Here is a 19759-nt window from a genome sequence, read left to right as displayed (position 1 = left end):
GAGAGAGAGGGAGAGAGAGGGGGGATGTAGTCAGTTATGAAAAGGCCTCTCTACATTGAGGGGGGGGGGGTTGTATTATCAGCCTGTATGACTGAGACATAATGCGAATTATTATTGCAGTAGGCTCCGTGGTTGACTTAATGAAAACAGGAGCGAGGCTGATTTGGTGATGGGTAGGGTACCATATTCGCATGCAGTGATGAAAATATTAGGAGGGGGGTGGGGAGGGGGGGATGTTTCGATCTCGGGCCTCACATCGATGGCATTTAAAAACAACCCATACTGTATGAATAGCTGGCTAAAATCGTCGGCCAGTGCGAGATATTTAGTCTATAAATACCCTCCGCTAGGCACTGGAGATTATTTAGCCTATTAACCAGTGCTGGCATCTTTGTTTTTCTCAATCTGAATATGCCTTCTTCCCCCAAAGATCTGGCAGAGTGTTGTGTTTGTGTAATGTGTGCAGTCATTGTATTGTGGTGTATTGTTTTGATAAGAGCTGCTGGCACCGGGGCTGATGGAAAGGGCCCTGTGTTAGGTTCCTATTTATATGCAGTGTCTGTCTGGACATCTGTCTAGGGAAAGATGAAAGAATAGCACTGCACAGGAATTGTGCATCAGGACTGGAGCCACCAGTTATATGTTTGGTGCATGTTTAAGGGACCGTGCTGGAAAAAGGGTAATTTAGTCTTCATATTAGGCCCCTTGTTTTGCAGGTGATCAGGAACAATTAGCTGTTTTTCTCTTGATTTTCTTGGGCTTAAGCTGACAAGACTGATCATTTATTGTTATCCAGTATAAGCCCATCAGCTTTATTTTATTAGCAACAGATTGGACCATTCACCTGCCTACACTTTAATAGGAAGGTGGTTTTATATGCTGCACACATCGTAATTTACCTATGCTGGGGATGAGTGAAACAACTGAATCTTGTTCTGTCTGTGTTGCAACTTTTTGAAAAACAAAAAAAACAATTCAGGGACAAAAAAAAAAAAAAAATACAAAATGTGCTGAAGTGTTGATTAAATGAGTCCTACATATATATCTTGGAAGTAAAACAAACTTAATGTCTTAGAGTTTTAGTGGAATGCTGAGCCTCTTTTTACAATATTTATTAGTTTGGTAAATTATTAAATATACTTTGAAATTTATGTATGCAGTGTTTACAATAGCATGACCTTATGAATGAATGTATTTTTGGATTTGTATGATGGACACAGACTGAAATTGGGCTATTTAAAGCCCTGACTTAACATAAGATAAATTTGAATATGTTTATGTACCCTAACCCCCTGGGTTAATATCATTATTTCTCCCAGCACATGTTTATTATTTCTCATGTTTACAGTTATTGTAATACTGTATTTTGTGTCTTAACAACAATTTAAAATGTATGTAATGTCAGTAAAACCTTTAACGGTTTTTTTGGGGAGTAAATGTTATTTTACGTGGTGAAATTTCTACTAAATATCTTGCTAATGTTATTCTCACAGCCTAAAATGCTGCTTTGTTTACACAGAAAAAAATAGTCATTCATTCCCAGCCATGGTTTAAATATGAATGTTTATATTTTATATATAAATCCTTCACTGCGTCCAGCATGAGTTGGACGCCACTGTTTCAAGGTGTCATTGTTCCTCTCTCTTGTCAAGTGATGTAATGTTTGACATATTTTTGCTACAGTATTATACTGAAACCTATAGATAATACCTGACGGGTATTTAACCACCCTGCCCTGCCCCTTTTCTTTTCTACAGATGGTTCACTTCCCACAATCGACTACGTTGAGGTACAAATATCAAATGTCCCAATCCCTCCCCCTCTCACCTGAGTAGTAAACCTTCCTGATTTGAGTAATTATTTTCCAGTTTCCAACCCTTCCCAATTAGCGCTCCTTTTTACCTAAATGAAAACTCCAGCCACCCCTCCCCTGCTTCTTAACTGTGTTTCCTGAGTGGAATGCCATTTCTGATATTTCCCCCTTTCCCCATGCTTTTGTCCTTACTGGAATGGTATATTATCCCACTTTCAAACTTTAATTCGAGTCTCTATTTTGTTTTACTGATTCAGACAATCGTTTTTTATCTTCAACTTAGTTTCTTTTCCTGCTTTTTTCCCCCCAAATCCCTGATGCAAGCTGTCCATTGGGGTTCTTCCACTGTGTCCCAAACCTGCCGCTTAGAACACGCTCCAATGGTTTCCCTCTAAACAAAACACCTATGTAACACGGTTTTACACTTTTCTGATTCAGTGAAGTCTCTCTTTTCCTTCTCACTGACTCAAACCTAACAGTGTGTCCCCCCCCCCCTTTATAGAAGCACAAATACCCTGACTTTCTGTATTAAATCCATTCCTCCCTTGTATTTTCTCCCCTGTCTTCCTTTCAGTTTCTCAGCCCAGGGCTGCGTCCCTCTCTCCTCCACCCTACGTTGTCATCCTCATCTCTTGCTCGGGGCTCGTCTCCTTTGTTCTGCTGCTCCTGACCTGCCTGTGCTGTAAGAGAGGAGGAGTGGGGTTCAATGTAAGTCTTCAACATGTAAGAGATTTATTCACCTCTCTCTGCTTTCTTTGTTTTTTCACACCTTTTGTGCATGCCAGTTTGTTTTTTTATATATAATTTTGCCTTGATAAACTGTATGGAAATGGGAACATGAGTCAATAATTAAAATTTAATGAAGTGGAAATGTTCAATAATGATCTCTCAGTCTAATCTTGACTAAGCCTCCATCGTTTGACCTGACAGTGTTGTTGTTGAGCTGGCAGACAGGGTCTCATTAGTTCAGAATGGCTGCTTTCTCATTGTCTGCCCTTGATAGTTACTGCTAAATCCAGCCATATCATTAAGTGAAAGAGTGCATTTTATATTGCTTTTCTTTTTATTATACCAGTGTGATTTTTCTGTGCTGTTGTGGCTCAACCAGGAGTTTGACAATGCAGACGGGGAGGAGTGCTCTGGAGGCTCCAGTCCCATCCAAGAGGACAGCCTATCATCATGTCCCTCCCTCCCTGAGGTGTACACCTTGCCAGTCAGAGACCGGCCCAACTGCCCCGCCCTGCAGGATGGAGCAGGTAACAGCCTCAAACCCCTCACAAACAAAGCTAGAAGTGCTGTCCTGCACCTAACTCCCTCAGGGTCTCTTGCCTGAGTCACTGATGTGGATCCATTAACGGTCTCAAACTGAGGGTTCAACCAGCTACTGAACTTCAGTGGAGTGGAAACTATGATCTGAGAAAATTCTGCATCAGTGCTTCATACGAGCAGGCATCAGCACACCTTAGGGAGGAGTACTTGAATTGTTGTCTCAGAAATGGCGTTCAAACATGGGTTTTGCTTATTTTGACTACATTTGGATCTTTGACCCTCATTGTGCAGAATGGTGTTTGTTTTCACATTCATCTGCCAAACTGTACTCAACTTAAATCTGAGTTAAAGAGCAGGAGTTTGTGACATTAAAACTAGTTTGGAAGCAAATTGTGGTCCAATATGCATGTGTGATGTTAAAAACATGAAACCTCCCGTGGATTTACACTGACATCAACCTTTTAGTAAAGGAGTAACTTTTGAAATGAAAAATATCTTCAGATTAAGAGATTCTGGATTTTCTAATGAGAAATAAGAAGTACATTTGATTTCTAATAAATAAGCAGGTAATTAAACTTTTTGTGACAGACGTCTTAAAACATGTGTGTAGTTGGTGATGGCAGTGGTAGTTTGTATTTGACTGTACCTATGAGCAGAACTCAAAATAATTCCCCTGAATGTGTCAGCTTTTTTAAAGGAACATCAAATACTGCGATTTGTGTGACCCTGATCTTTAATTTATCTGCTTTTTTTTTATAGATTCCAAGTCTCAGTGCTTTAAAAGACACACTTTAAACTACCTTCAGGAGATAGGAAATGGCTGGTTCGGAAAGGTAACATGATCGACTCTCACAATCAGACATATTTTATGTAAAATATGATTGATAGATAATAGATTTCTCTCTTACATCATGCTCTCTGTTATATTTAATACTGGCTACTGACCAGATCAGGAACCGTAACTCAAAATAGTTATTTTAGTGCTGGTCTCCTTCTCCTGGGCACTCTTCCATATTATTGTCCGTCCCTTTCTCCTAGGTGATCCTGGCTGAAGTGCTGTGTGACTGCAGCTCCTCTCAGGCCGTGGTGAAGGAGCTGCGTGTCAGTGCCAGCCCTCTGGAGCAGAGGAAGTTCTTGGCCGAGTCTGAGCCGTACAGGTGAGAGAAACTGCTGTTAACTGCTACCAATTTTTGGGACTTAATGCAAGACTATGTAACTTTTGCTTAACAACGACCACTGTGGCCACAGGTGACAATTATGGGATATTAAAATATATTTAGAATAACAGTAGAACAAATTTGAGTATTTGAGTCACTGAAATGGCTTTATGAAGTCTGTTCTACGTTAGCCGCTATAAGCTACTGGTCCAAGAAAGGCTCAACCGGAGTATATCTAACCAAGAAAGGGATCGTTTTATTGCTTATAAATTTGTCTTTTCATTTTCAAGAGGAAGATTGTGTTATATCTTCTTTAAAAACATGACTTTAATCAATGATAAAAGGAGCACAGACTTGACAACTAACCACATAAACTAAAAAACAAACATTCGATGGTAATAACACTTGTTCTCGATGATCAGTCTTGATGATGAAAACTGAACCGGCCTATTTACTGTGTTTGACTCTGAATCTGAGTAGCATTTTGGCTCCTCACTCTTTAACACACACACGCACACACACACACACACACACACACACAGAGGAAGCATCCAAGGACAGGACTGTCTGTTCTATTCCTATCTCTGGGCAAAACCGAGCAGCACCATCTCAAGTCAACGAGTCATTTTCACACACATTCATATGCTGTTTACATCTCCTGTTTCTTCTGCTGTTGCTGAGGCAAAAGCCACCACCCCATCATTTTATCTCTTGTGTCCCACTTTGTGTCTGATGCAAACTGACCTATCCGACCACACACAAAACACCCATATGCTTTATTTCATTTTTTTTTGCTTTTGCTTTTCTTTGCTGCTGCGCCTTCTTTTTTTCTTGATCTCTCTCCTCACTTTTGTCTACATAGCTAGATAGAGACTGTACATTTGTGGGTTTGTCTTTAACAGTCCTGTAATCCATCTGTCCATCTATTGCTGGTCTTTCCCTTCAGGAGCCTTAAACATCCCAATGTCCTTCAGTGTTTGGGGCAGTGCAGCGAGAGCATCCCCTTCCTCCTGGTGATGGAGTTCTGTCAACTGGTGAGTACAAATCCGCCATCTAAATATGGGACAAAAGTGAAATTAGACTTACAGGGATGCAAGTACTGTAGTTTTATGGTTAAAGAACTGCATCATTTAGTAGTTTTTTTTGTTTTAATTTGTGTTTGACATCAACAATTTTTGCACAAATGATTTGGCATCTTTGAAGCTGTGTTGGTTGTCTCTCTTTGTTTTGAAAACGTCCATAACAGAGTGCTAATTGCCATACGTCTTGTATTACTGACAAACGCTGTTAGTCAGCAAGAAAGCTGTTATGTTCCACCTTTGCAGTAGTATTTCAGTTATGCTGTAGTTGCATCAGATGTTAATTTACTCAATTTACTCTTTGATTTAATGCGAGTATTATGTGATTACTTGCTGCAGAAACGATAGGACTCTAGATGTTCCATGGTCACTGAAATCTGTTTTGCATCTCTACAGTCGGTTTGTTTTCCTTCCCTTCAGCTGGCTTAATCACTGACTGATTTAGAAAACCATATGAGTGGACTCTCTGGCCAAACAAAGACACAAGCAGATCAATTACAGCAACACAGTGAGAGAAGCTAAACAACACTGGAGTCCTTATAAACTGCTATTATCCTGTTTGATAAAGTCTCCTATTGTCCTTTCCTCGCAGATATTTTTCATCCTTTTATATAGTCCTCGTTTTATTTCCTTGCCCTTCCTGAAGCACAAATGATTAATACAAAGGGTGGCAGCTCATTACCAATTCCCCTGCTGCTTTTAAGGCTGTGTGATGGAAAACACCTAAAAAGGGACATATTTACTGCAGAACTCACAAATATCCTCTATGCCTATACAGTGTTTTATTTCTGTTTTAAGAGGAGGGCATAGACACTTGGCACACACACTTATGGCCAAACTGGCATTAACTCATCTTCTACTTGAGGATGCATGCAATTCACTGCCTGCACTGTTGTTGTGATGTACAAATAGGGAGACCTGAAGAGATATCTGAGAGCACAGCGGAAGTCAGATGGGATGACCCCTGACCTGCCCACTCGGGACCTCTTGACTCTTCAGAGAATGGCTTTTGAGATCACCTCCGGTCTGCTGCATCTCCATGAGAACAACTACATCCACAGGTCAGCCATGGCTCCATAATCAGGAGTCTTTTGACAAGAATGTATCATCTGTATCAGATAGACAGTGTGTGTCTTTATGTTCAGTGTGGCTGATTTGCGGAGGGTGTGTGTTCTGCTCTCTGCAGTGATCTGGCTTTAAGAAACTGCCTGCTGACCTCAGACCTCACTGTCAGAATAGGCGACTATGGTCTGTCACACAACCATTATAAGGTAAGTGGGTCTGTGCTCATATGTAACATAACTTGATGATTTATGATTTATAATATATTTACATTTCAGGAACCAGAAAACTTATATATTTTTGATTGAAATAATGTAAATAATGATGCATGAAAATGTTGTTGTGTTGTTTTTGAAGGAGGACTATTACCTAACTCCAGACAAGCTATGGATCCCACTACGCTGGATTGCTCCTGAGCTGCTGGAGGAGTACAGAGGCTCTCTCATTGTTACTGACCAAACCAAGACCAGCAATGTGTGGTATGTTTTAAAGCTATACAGCACAGCTGTTTAAATGTATTGCTGCTAAAAAAAAAAGTCATTATTTTAACTGTATGCTTATATATACATGTGTTATCAAGATATATTATTAAGGTTGTAGTTTGCAGTCGTGAACTTGCAGCATTATAATAAGAATGCAAATGTTTTTCCCTCCCTCCTGTTACAAACATAAGGAAGCAAAAAAACAGTCCATTATCAGATTTGTAAATCTAGAATATGTGTCAGAGCTGTTGCATTATATTGTATAAGGTGTATCTTATAAGGTGGTCAAAGAATACATTTTGTATATACATTTTTATGCTAGTCTCCATCTGTCTCATAGCATCTTATTTTTTCTACTTTCTATGAAACCAATATCAGATCATGTCTTGTTTGCAGTTTCAGTAAGAGCTTTGGGATTTGTCCCAACTCTTTTAAATCTGAAATGGAAGTTGAGTGAAACTAAAGACACAAAGGAAGCTGTTGAAATGTTTCTCTAACATATTGTACCACAAGTACTTAACACAGTCAGAGTGACCTCCGTCAGTTTGTCAGCAGTCCTATTGCCCAGTAATATCAGAGGGAGTGATGAAAGAACAAGAGCTCAGACTGGACTGTACCCTCAGGCTCCGGTACTGCAAACTCCAATTGAATGTTTTGTTACATTTACCAACAAGAAAACATTCTGGTAACAAAACACATAAGTAGAGGAAGAGTACTCTTTGTTCTCACAGAGGAAATGATGGTTTATTATTTAAGACAGAGTCTATTATCTTCTCCAAACTAGTTTTAATATAATGACGTAATCAACAGAATGTGTTTTGACCATTTTCTTTCTTATTATGTCTCTCAGTCTTGTCTTCTTGGAAGTCAGAGCTCTGTATAAAATAAGGTGTTGCTGTAAAAGCCTTACATAACAAAAAAAGTAAGAGGTCTGTGAAGATTATAGTCTCTCACCATTTCTGCATCTTATTTTTCTTCCAGGTCCTTGGGGGTGGTTATATGGGAGCTGTTTGAGTTTGGCTCTCAGCCCCACAGACACCTGAGCGACGAGGAGGTGCTGACCTTCGTCATTAGAGAGAGACAGATCACCCTGGCCCAGCCCAGACTCAAACTGTCCCATGCAGACTACTGGTCAGTACTCATCCACTAAATGCAGAAATGATGATTATGTTATTGGGAAGTAATAATGCCCTAATTTTGTCTCTCCAAACATAACTCCCCTGTTTTTCTCTCCTGTCTAAAGGTATGAGATCATGCAGTCCTGCTGGCTACCTCCATCTCAACGCCCTTCTGTAGCGGAGATATTTCTCCTCCTCTCCTCCCTCCTGGCTGCTGAGCGTGGAATGGTGAGGAGGAGTGTTGGGGAAGAAGATGAAGAGGATGAGGAATATGAGGAGGGCAGAGGAAGGAGAGGTGAGAGCGAGGAGTCGTTTGAAAGACGCTGGGACTTACTCCGTCCACCTGCCTTCCAGACTGCAGCGAACGAGCGGCAAAGGGAGAGAGACTATGGCAGGGAAGACAGAGACCACTCCTACCCCCTACTGGACCCCGTAGGAAACTGTATCACCCCGTCCTCGTCTGAACTGGATGACATCCTGACAGTCACTGAAACTAGCAAAGGCTTGAACTTTGAGTATTTCTGGGAAAAGGCTCATGCCAGACGAGGCTACAAACCTCTTCCTCCTCCTCAGCCAATCCCGACTGTGAACAATAACCACAGACAGTCTTTGGACACTCCCACTGTGGTCCCAGTGATAAGCGCCCGGAGCCCCTCCCTCGCCAGCGAGTACTACATCAGATTAGAGGAGCACACTCCCCAGGACAAGTCGCCAACTCTTAAAGGGAAGACCCATTCCTCTTTCCGTCCTGACTCTATTTGCCCCGGAGACATGGAGCTTGTGGAGATTCGCAGTGGACTGCTGGGAAAAGAGCGGGTCCCATATTGTTCTTCTGACAAATGTGGAAAGGGCCTCCAAACGGTCAGATCAAGCGAGGTTCAACTCCAGGTGCCCAACACAGGTGTGGCTGAATTCAGAGACACTTCGAGCAGAGTGACTGACTTCTCAGTTGTTGATTTAGGGGATGATGATGACGAGGAGAGGAAAAAGAACAGTGAGGCAGATAAAAAATTATCCACGAGTTCTCAAGCCCCAGTCCTTCCTCCAAAGCCTCGCTCCATGTCCATGTCATCAGCCAACCACCTTCATTCGCGCCCCCTCCCTGCCCCTCCGCTTGGATATAGAGGATTGCCTCACTACACCATCACTGGAAAAATCGAAACAGACCCACATCACATGAGCAGCTGCCCACCCTCAACCTTTGATCACCTGGGGCTCCATAGGGCCAGACAGACTCTACCACCGTCCCCATCCCTCTCCCCCTCCCTTCCCCCTTCGAGCCATCCAATTTACCCCCAACCTCCTCAAATGTGTCCTCCGCCACTCCCTCCGCACTCCAAACCACAAAGAAGCTGCCCCAGCTACAACACAGCAGACACTTATTCAAGATACAGTAAGCTGCAGATGCAGAGATCCAATAGAGACCCACTATCCTGTGACATGTCTGACAGAGAGGGTGTCACCAGGCACTCAGCATCACTGCACAACTCCAAGGAGACTTCTCATTCTCGTCCAAAAGACTTTGACTCCCCTGTCCGTCGAGAAAACCCCCTGCGCCCTATTTATCGCAATTTACCCCGTCCTCAGATTGACAGACAGTCTTCATCCAGTCCCACCTACTCAGATGAGGATGACTCTCCCTTCATGTCCCCTGAGAGACCCACTGGTGGGACTACTGTCACTCACTCCAGCCTATCTGAAGATGCAGACCCGGGCTGTGCAGAGCTCTTCTCCAGGGGAATGAAAAGGACTCAGTCACGCCTTGACACCATCCTCCCTACTATTTGGAAGGAAGATGCCGAACTTCAGGCAGAACGTGTGGCTGCCGCCAAGAAATCCCCCATGCATCTGTTTCTGACAGAGATATCTACTGTGACAGAGTCTAGTGAGTCTAAGTCCGAGGCTTCATGGAAGGAAGAGAAGGAGCAGAAAAGAGATGGAGAGAGATGGGGAAACTTTGTACTGCCAAACAGAGGGATGCGTCGCTCCCAGTCCCTGATCACAGAGCTGGGGTCAGCAGGACATTCATGGGGGCCAGAAAAACACAACAGGACAGGAGCTGAGGAGGACAGTTCCGTCACTAATGAATCATTCCAGAGGGATCTCTTCCTTACAGAAATTGACACAGGAAGGATGGACACAGATCTAGAGGGAGGATCAGACAGTGATCCAGTAAAATACCTTTATCCTTCAGGATCCAGATTGCGACCCTATGTCTGTGCTCCAGGCCTTCCCTCATACACAGAGGCCGAGGAAGCCTATTCAAAGGGTATACGGAGATCCCGTTCTCTCCTCTCCGAGATCACCATTGGGAAGCAGGAGTCTGAACTGCAGCAGACAGACAAGGAGCCTCGGAGAACAGAAATGACCAGAGAGGAGTTCCTGAAGGAAATCCAGTCAGCAGAAACCTTCCTGACTGAAATCATATCAAGACAAAATGCTGCCGCAAACAAAAAGGAAGCAGACTCCTCTCACTCCCCTACTCCACTGTCCCCTGAATATGAGTCCATATGCATTGACCCAAACTCCGCTCAGACCATTAGATTTCAGTCAGAGAGCTCCATGCGAGCTAAAAGCAAAGACGATACACAAACTGAGGCCATCTATGCTCAAGTGACCAAGCGTGCTAAAAAGAGTGAGATAAAGATTTCAATAAGACCTGAGATTCCAATCCTTCATATAGGATCAAATAAACAACCTCTTAAACCAGACAGCCAAGGAAGCAATGCTGACCACTGCCAATCTGGTGAGTTTGTGTTTTCAGAAATCATGCCCAAAAATGGTCTTCTGCACAACCAAACACTTGCATGTCAGAAAGAAGCAGAGGAGTGTTCAGATGGCCCTGCCTTACCTGCCAGGGGAGAGCAAACAGATCTCTTAGAGCGCCCTCCTCCTGAGTCCACTGAGAGCGTTAAAGAATCCAACACTGTGCTACTGCGTGAGAACAAATCTCTAATTACAAATGAAACAGATACTCAAAAGGCTGCTGTTATAGGGAATGGTGAGATAATGAAAGAAGACCTACAGACCAGCAGTCCTGAGAGAGGAGATCAGACATGTGGAAAGACAGATACCACATCAAAAGAAAAGCACCACAGCGATAAAGTTTCTGCAGTGGACTCTGAACACATCACAGCAGAAGATGGTTTGGAGAACTCCAAAAATTTGGGTTCTCACAATAATGATGAAAGCGTTGCAGAGACCAAAAGAGAAGATTTACTACAAAACAATGACACTGGTGAAGAAAAGCATTGTCACATTGCCCAAAATGCACCCACTCTTGCTGGCACTCCAACCACTCCAGACTGGGACCCATCCACTGATGTCTCACTCGTCACCCCCACCGACTCTGCCCTGTCACCTATGACTTCCAACTCAGCTGACTGCCTCACACCTAGTGACTCATGGACGAGCAGTGGAGGAGGAGTGGGAAACGGTGGGTGGCGAGCTCTAGGAAATGAAACACCACATCGAGACTCTGCCTATTTCTCGGACAGCGACTGGGAGGGGGATGGGATGAACAGGAGGGGCAGTGATGGACTTATCGCCTCCAGGCCGAGCAGCGGTCGAGGAGGGGAACGTGGGACACTGACAGGGATAGAGGAAAAAACTGAGGAGGAGGGAGATATGGGAGAAAAGAGCCCCTTAAGAAATAGAATACAGGTATCAGATAACAAAAGTGAAAGAGGAGAAAAGACGACCATTGAGATGTGTGAGGAAACTTTGTATCAAAATGCTCCGGAAAATGCCATCTCTCATTTAGGTGATGACAAAGATATTCTAAACAAAGGGCTGGAGTCAACACAGAGAGACGATTCTGGCATTTTCCCAAACGAGAGCAAAAAGTCAATACTGCTATGCGATGACCCTCAGGCCAAGGACTGTGTTGACTTAATTGATAAATTGTTTTCAGAATTAGATGATGAGCCACTGAAAGGGCTCCAACACAGCGGTGGGTATCCGATAGACAACCACTTCACAGATGGCATCATCTCTCAAATAACAGATTGCAAATACCAGGACTCTGCAGAGAACGATTTAAATCTACATTCCAAGAGCATTGCTGAGACAAATATTTTGATCGAGTCTGTATCTGGCAGCCAGTCGAAGGACTGCATGTTAAAGCCCAGTAACAATGATTACACAAGTGCTACAGAGATGGATATTGATCTCTTTGCACTGAACTCCCTCAAATGTGAAAATGACTCAGTGGAAACTGTAACACCAACACAAGTTGACAATAGAGAGTCAAGATTATCGAAACTGTACGGCATTCAAACCACTGATGCCACACTTAGCGATGAAACCCCGTCAGTAGTCGAGCCAAATGATGATGGGAAGTCTATCTATGATAAAGTGAGTGGTCTTACGTGTCCCTCTTGGGCTGAGTCGGGTGTTGAAGAGCCTGAGAGATGTGAAGAGAGGCCTGGTCTAGATCACAATGAGCTGGGCCTCAGAAACCTGCGATACTTAGATGGCAGCGAGTTCAAGAAGGTCACGGCAGAGACTGAGAAACAGCTGGCTGCTGCAGAGCTGAGTAACGCCATGAAGGAAAAGTCACCCTTGAGAGGAGCGGCAAGTCAGATGGACTCTACTAACAATGTGGATAAAGACTCCTGTGAGGGCCTGGATGTGAAAACTAAAGAGTTATGGAGTGCAATGGAGGAGGATGAAGAACGTACAGGAACTGGTGTGGTTAGAGGAGAGTTCGACTGCAACCGTTTTTCACAGACAAGCGACTTGCGCTTGTGGCCTGATGAAAATGACCAGTGGGCCTCTCCAGAGAGGAGGTGCCAAGACAGTGAATTGAGATCCGAATTTTTCTCTGGATTCAGTAATAAGGCCTGGGAGGTGGGCGAGAGACTTGTTGTGGGTCAGGAGTTTTGGGAGGCTGAAGAAAACGATGAACTTGCAGAAAGTGAACCTCACCCCGCTGTCTTGGAGGGCTGTGAAGAAACCTGGAACGATGAAACACAAGGACTTCCTGATAATCTTGCCATGAAGGAAAAGTGGGACTCTAAAGATGGTGACGACCAACAAGCTGTCCAAGTGGTGGACGTACAACAAGAGGAAAACATTGAGGACTTAGGACACATTGGCAGTTTTAACAAAGACCTGAAAACAGAAAGCTCAGATATTGAAGTAGAGAATATAGAAATACCAGAAGAGGAGACCTCGGAGCAAGGAGAGATTTCATCATGCACAGAGACAGTCAGAGACGGGGAAGGTCTGCCAGACTCCACAGAGACAGAGGAGAATCAAAATTTTAACAGATGGCCTCAGAATCACCTCTGCAAGATCCAAAAAGAGGAGCAGACATCAGCTGAGCATGTTGACAACGAGCCGGGCTCTGATTTAGAAAACAACTTCAGTCACACTTTAGAGAATAAAAGCTCAACTGTATCCATTTGTATCACTGAAGCTCCTCAGGTGAACTTTTCAGATCTGGAAAACGTCGAATCAGGCTTAGATTCAGAGGCTGAAGTGATACCGTGGCTTGCTGGGCAATACATAGAAGAGAGAGTGAGCATTATGAATGTAGAGGAGGATTACAGAGACGTGTCCCTTCCATCCAATCCCATCTCTTGTCCGAGTGACCTTGATGTGAAGGAGATAGATCAGTCATATCCACAGGTAGACAATTTCAGCTCAGTAGATTTCCCTAGTCCTCCACCAAGCATAGACCTTGATGTGCAAGATGATAAATTGGAGAGTTTAGACGACTCTTTTCCTAGTCCACCACCATCTGTTATAGAGGCAGAGGAGTTTATTAGTCACATTAATCTAGAGGAATTCATTGCTAGCGCTGAGACAGAGACGTATATTTCCCCAACTCACAACACAGATGTCTCAGAGCCACCTGCTACAACTCAGAGTATAGGGATCTCAGCCAATCTGAACCTCGCCTCTGTGCATATAACACTGGCCGATGAGAGCAACCTTACACCCGACGTAGAAAAGCAGGATGAACATAATAATCTATTCCAGAATACATCCTCTACCACCCCGTCTTCTCCCCAAGTTCCCCTCAATAATCTCCCAGAATTACTGATTTCTGAGTGGAAGGATTTGGATGAGGAGCCCCTGGAGGATTTTGAAAAACTGGAACAACTGTGCTGCATATCAGGGGATGAGGAGGACTCTCTGGGGGACCTTTTTCTGGGGAACCTGGAACTCCTGGAGTCTTTGAAGAAAACACCTGATCAAAAAGTCACTAGTGCTGGTGATTGTAATACAAGTGTGGAGATGTGTGGCTCTTCTACTCCTGAGGGGAGCAGGATGGATTTGAAGGAGGACGAGATCTCTGATAACTCTGATAAGCTGGCAGAGTCTGCACCACATGTGATCCCGGATCATCAGGACAAACTGTTGCTTCAAGAGGAGAGGAATGACAGGCATAGATCCCCAGGCCAAACATCTGATGTCAAAGACCAGGGATCTCTCTCGAAGATGACAACAAAGAATGGCCTCATGATGCAGGTGAGCTTGTACTCCTGTGGTCAGTTGTGAGAATGCTCCTTATATTAACTTTTTGAGTTTATTCACCCCTCTTTATTGTTTTGTTTTGTTGCTTCAGGTGTGTGAGGAGAGGCTGCAGTTCTCCCTTAGTGAAAATGTGAAAACAAATGTGCTTTGGGGGTCGGCTGTTAAAGACACAGTGACGCTCCGACCCTGGGGGGAACAAATCACAGAGAACAGCACTGAGCTGGACACTGTGAAAGAACAAAAGGAAGATGAAAGGTATGAAGATGGCTGAACTTGGAGTTTATGTCAAAGGGTCGTTTCACCCAAACTGCAAAAAACAAAACCTCATGTTTTGTTGCTGACCTCGAGTGGAATCTAAGTTCTGAAAAGTTATTAATTCTTTTTTTTATTCACAGCAAATATCCTAGCAATGTGGATTTTCATTTTCAGTGCTCAGACCAGTAAAAACATGTATCTAAAAGGTTCAAACTCAGGGTATTTATAGAGGTCGAGTCCAAACCCGCAGCTGCTCTGGTTCAATTCCAACCTCTCCCCACTTGTCTGTCACTCTTCTGCAACTCTATCAAATGAAGGCAATAAAAAAAAAATCAAAATCAACATCTCTTTTCAGAAGTAGTGTATACATTACTCTGGATAATCTACAGAGCACACTGCGACACATTTTCAGACATTTCTTTTGTATAAATAATTTCCAGTGACAGCAACATCTTGTGGATTATCTTGAGTATATGTGATACTGTCTCTGGAAAGAGATATAGATTTTTAAATGTCGTTTTTCAAAGATACGAATTAGATTTCATTACGTTCCATCATATTGGGAGTTGCAGGAATTGCACTGATGAATAATTACAAAACCTGGACAAATGAAAATGAAACTATATATATGGCTAGATACTACAAGAATTAAGTCATTTTGTGACCCATCATGTAATTATTTGTTTTGTTGTTGTTGTAGCCACGAGGAGCAGGAAAGTTCCCCCAGCATTCAGCCGAGTCACACCGAGTTTGATGAAACTAAAGCTGAGCCGCTCACTGTGATTGAACAACCTGAGGTCCCAACCCGTCAGCCGACTGCTAACCAGGCAATGAAAGGTACCTTCATGTTCCATGTAGTGCTACATGACTGAGATAATTAAATACAAACTGACATATCTGGAAATATGTCTGGTAGACGAACCCAACCCTTAGTTTTAACCCCAATCAGTTATATCCACAACCTAATGCTAAGCTAAATTAAGGTCTTACCCCAATCATACATGGGAGCATTGTGGGAAACACTACTCAAAGGGGAAACAGACTTTAGCAGAAGAGTTTTGATAAATCTACAGTGAAGAGAGAAAAAATGACTAAACAATGCAAATAAAGAAAAATTTAAAACAAACGTGCATAATTAAGTAAATATCTTCAATCTATAGAAATAAAGGAAGAAAAAAGAGGAAGAAATAGTGTCAATGGCCCTTAAGTAAACTGGTCTACCTGTAGAACATTTTCTTTTAACTGAAGAGGTTAACAAATATTGCGTTAATTCTTCAGTTCCTGCTTTGACACAAGTGATCTATGAAAGCAGACCATATTTTGATGAATTTAATGTCCTGTCTTTGTAATGAATAATGTATTTATCTAATTCTTGTAAATATGAACTTAAATACTTGTTTTCAGTAGGCGACAGCTTGGACTCTTGTTATCCCTTCCTCATATCTAACAACCCTTCCCGTCTCTCATTTTCACAGCAAAACTAGCTCGTCTGTCTCTCGCCCTCCCTCCTCTTGCTCTGACTCTTCCCCTCACCCCCACCGGTAAAGGAGGATTCGGGGACGGCCCGATTGGAAATCGGATTGGAAGACGGAGAGGTCTGTCCTCTCCGAGCGACCCTGACGATGAGGAGGAGGATGAGCAGGAGGACGAAAGCTCCCGGAGGGTGATTGTTGTCACAGAAACAGATGTGGACAAACGCGTCGGGCTGAGGAGTCTGCTGAAGTCCCCCAAGGAACCGATGGACAGAGAGAAGGACAGGGGAAGAAATGTGTCCTTTTTTGATGATGTCACGATCTATCTTTTTGATCAGGTATTTCCCATATTTCCAATAACTGAATTATAAGAGATCGTGTTGGATATAATAAGAGGAGGACTGACTATTCTGTTTGATTACAACAGGAAACTCCAACCAATGAGTTGAGCACTTCATCGCCCACCAGTCCAGCCCCAGTGTCTGTCAGAAATACCAAGCTGGATTTGCGTGGTAAGATCAAAAACATCTCACATTCATGATTCATAAGAAACAGAGTGACAAAGTTACATTTTTAGCCATACTAGTGTGCTATCTCTCAACAACTTAAGGATAGATTGCCATTAAGATGAAACTACACCCCTCAATTCTGCTAGCTCTAAAAAAAAAAAAAAAGCATCAGAGATCTGCAAAGGACGGAGTGAGTGACAGACTGACCACAGCAGTGTAGCAGGAACAGCGAGCTGTTAGTCGGTGTTAATGAGCAGCTGCTGTCAGACTCTCAGTGTCCTCGCTGGAAACACAGAGTCTGCTGCAGCTTTTACAGTCACTCGAAGCACATTCACAGCTGTTTGTAAAGGTTTCTGGGTGGTACCTGTATTGTTGCTAAGCTAACAGCTCACAGAGGCTATGTGTGTAGCATAAACTCCTGTGAATGATGATGAATCAGTGCATGAAAATGAGCGCAGCAGTTTCAGAGACTCACACTCAAAACAGAGGATGTAAACACTTGTTTTTTTATATAAATGTCATCATGTAAGTTAGTCCCAAATGGTCGACTTCATGTCGGCATTGGCCTTACAAGGTTCAGGATGTTGATTCATTTTCAGGCCGACTTTCATCGTTGTGGTAATAATGTCAATATTAACCACCTTGATTGTTGTGTTTCATCAATTCATTAATATTTGAACAAATACCTGCAAAACTAATGACATTCCCATCATTCTCATCAGCTGTTTGTTAAGTTTTGTACTAATTGGCTAATGTTTGCATGCTAAGATGCTAAACTAAGATGTTGCACATGCTAAACATTATACCTGTTTAACATCAGCCTCTTTGTCAGCATTGTCAGTGTGAGCATGTTAGCTCAAAGCAGCATCACAGAGCCTGCTTCAGACTCTTCTGTACTATCAGACTATGAAGATAATGAGCATACGTCTGGAATATGTTTCTTTCTAAACACGTATTATCACTCAGTACCCACCTTGAGCCGGAGAATGACGTAATAAAATCTGACAGCCTCTTACTCATTGCCAACCACCAAAATGGAAAACCCTCAGTTCAACCATTTCCTCTCCAAATATGCAGCCAGAATTAATCTTCTATAATTATCCCCCTCGACACTGTGACATGTGGAACTGAGCAGGGACATAAATCCTGCGCTCAACAATGCAAGACTAAGCTGTGTTTCCCAACACATTTTCATTTGCTCTCTTGACTTCCTCTCTCCATCTCAGAATAATGAAAGTTTGGGCTCAGAATTTCGCTTTGGGCTGCGCACGTATACTGAAAGGCAGAAAAGTCCAAAATTAGATGCTTTCATGATCTTTAGAGATGACACTTCAGAGCGTTGAAAGAAGAGGCCGCGTTCCCTTTGAATTATTTTTAACTAAAACTGTCTTGTGTTTCTTCAGTGTGATTATATTAATAGATATAGATTATTAGTTTATTTTCTGACTTGTTTTTGGTTTGGTGGCATCATCTTAATGTATAATAGTAGTATTATAGGAACATGTGTCCCAGTGATAAATGGATTATGAGAAAACAAGCCCTCTGAGCACAGACTTCCCTACTGCTCCTACATAGGAGGAAGACTTCCTGCAGGTAAACCACAACTTTCAGACGCTGCTGTAGGTTAAAAAACTGCAAAACAAACTCTACATTTACCTAAATTAAAGGGATGACATTAACTGCAACTAGTTCCTGACGTGCTATGAACAATGAACCTAGTGACATAATGGAGATGCAGTGAAATTCACACAGTGCTTGATCTTGTTTTTCTTTCCATCAGGGCCGAACATCAAGAGCAAAGAATCAAAAAGGAAAGAGGATTTATCAATCAAACCTAGGTCGCCTGTGGGGGCCAATCCAGTGACATCATCGCGCTTCACTGTCAGCCCTGCCAATGACCCCCACTTGGTGTAATGTTATACATGGGAACCTTTAGAGTTGAACCCTCTTGGACTGGCCAGTGAATTAACCCCAACAACCAGCCATTCACCCAGAGGCTATTTTTTTATTGAATAGGCAACTGAAGAATGAGACTCCCGTTCTAAAAGCTGGACACATTCCAGATTTTACCAGCGACAGGATTTTGTATGACAGGGGTTGTTGTGCTCCTGCCTGCCACTATTTACAGAGTTTATTCATAGCCTTCGGCTACAAAAGTCTTTGGAAAAGGCAGCATATGTTAGGAGAAGAGGAGCCTGGAGCTTTGTAAAATCGGAAACAGATTTGACAGCTATGCAGTGGGAGTCTTGCTGTGTACCAGCTTACCTTCTCTTTTTCTGCTTCATTTTGTTGTATTATTCTCCAGATGTGCGGGGAATGCACTTTCTTTAGTCATTCATCTGTCTATGTAAGCGCTTGGATTCCAGTCCTCTCTTTATTAAAGACGTTTTTCATTGCAGTCAGTCAGTTGTTCTTGTAGGCAGCAGTTTGGAACAGAAATCGCTTGACTCCTGTATTTGAGAATACTCATTTGCATTTGTACAAATATCATAATACAAGTGTATACAATATCATTTTAGAGCTGTTTACTTTTAGATGTATTCTTAGACTGCACGAAAAATGAAACAAGCTATGCTTCTTTATACTTTGAGTTCTGAAAAGATTTCTCTTATGTTATTACTATTAATTTATTTATTTATTATATTGTTTTTATTTATTTATGTAAAGGCAGTTTCCATGCAATATTTTATTTATTTGGTTATTTATTTATTTACTTATTTATTAATCAATTTATTTATTTGTTTTTCTGCAATTTAACAGATATTAACTTAGCTATAATTTGTTTGGGACAGAATGCATCTAGGTTATACCTTCTCTAAGATCTTCATAACAAATAAATCAAAATATTTTCCCAAACGTCTTAATTGCTAAAAGAAGTATTTTGTATAATTTTACTTGTTAATATATGCCGATCTGTATGGAACTATGTCCTGTAATGTGTCATTATTTTCCAATGTCTATGAATTTTTAGCTGTCTTGTCATTCTTTTACCTTGTTTAATGACAGTTAACGTAGCTTAGCATGAAAAATCGAAGCCTTTCATCAGTAAATAACTCC

At 42.3% G+C, this 19759-nt stretch overlaps 1 protein-coding gene across 1 annotated transcript; it reads left to right on the top strand.

Moving 5' to 3' along the window:
- Window positions 1-169: 169 nt before the first annotated feature.
- Window positions 170-19366, top strand: si:dkey-40m6.8. Its single transcript, XM_035672185.1, is given in 17 exon segments — window positions 170-173; window positions 2388-2521; window positions 2922-3035; window positions 3038-3098; window positions 3842-3915; window positions 4121-4239; window positions 5186-5273; window positions 6231-6379; window positions 6505-6589; window positions 6738-6859; window positions 7844-7993; window positions 8106-14460; window positions 14558-14721; window positions 15422-15558; window positions 16197-16531; window positions 16621-16705; window positions 18483-19366. Coding segments are annotated over 17 exon segments (8310 nt in total). The 3' UTR covers window positions 18617-19366.
- Window positions 19367-19759: the final 393 nt, after the last annotated feature.

The sequence above is a fragment of the Morone saxatilis genome, unplaced genomic scaffold (assembly GCF_004916995.1).
Source record: "Morone saxatilis isolate NCDOM2014 unplaced genomic scaffold, NCSU_SB_2.0 Contig24, whole genome shotgun sequence".
Taxonomy (NCBI): domain Eukaryota; kingdom Metazoa; phylum Chordata; class Actinopteri; family Moronidae; genus Morone; species Morone saxatilis.
The sequence above is the reverse complement of the archived record's forward strand: the minus strand, read 5'-3'. Positions and strand labels throughout refer to the sequence as shown.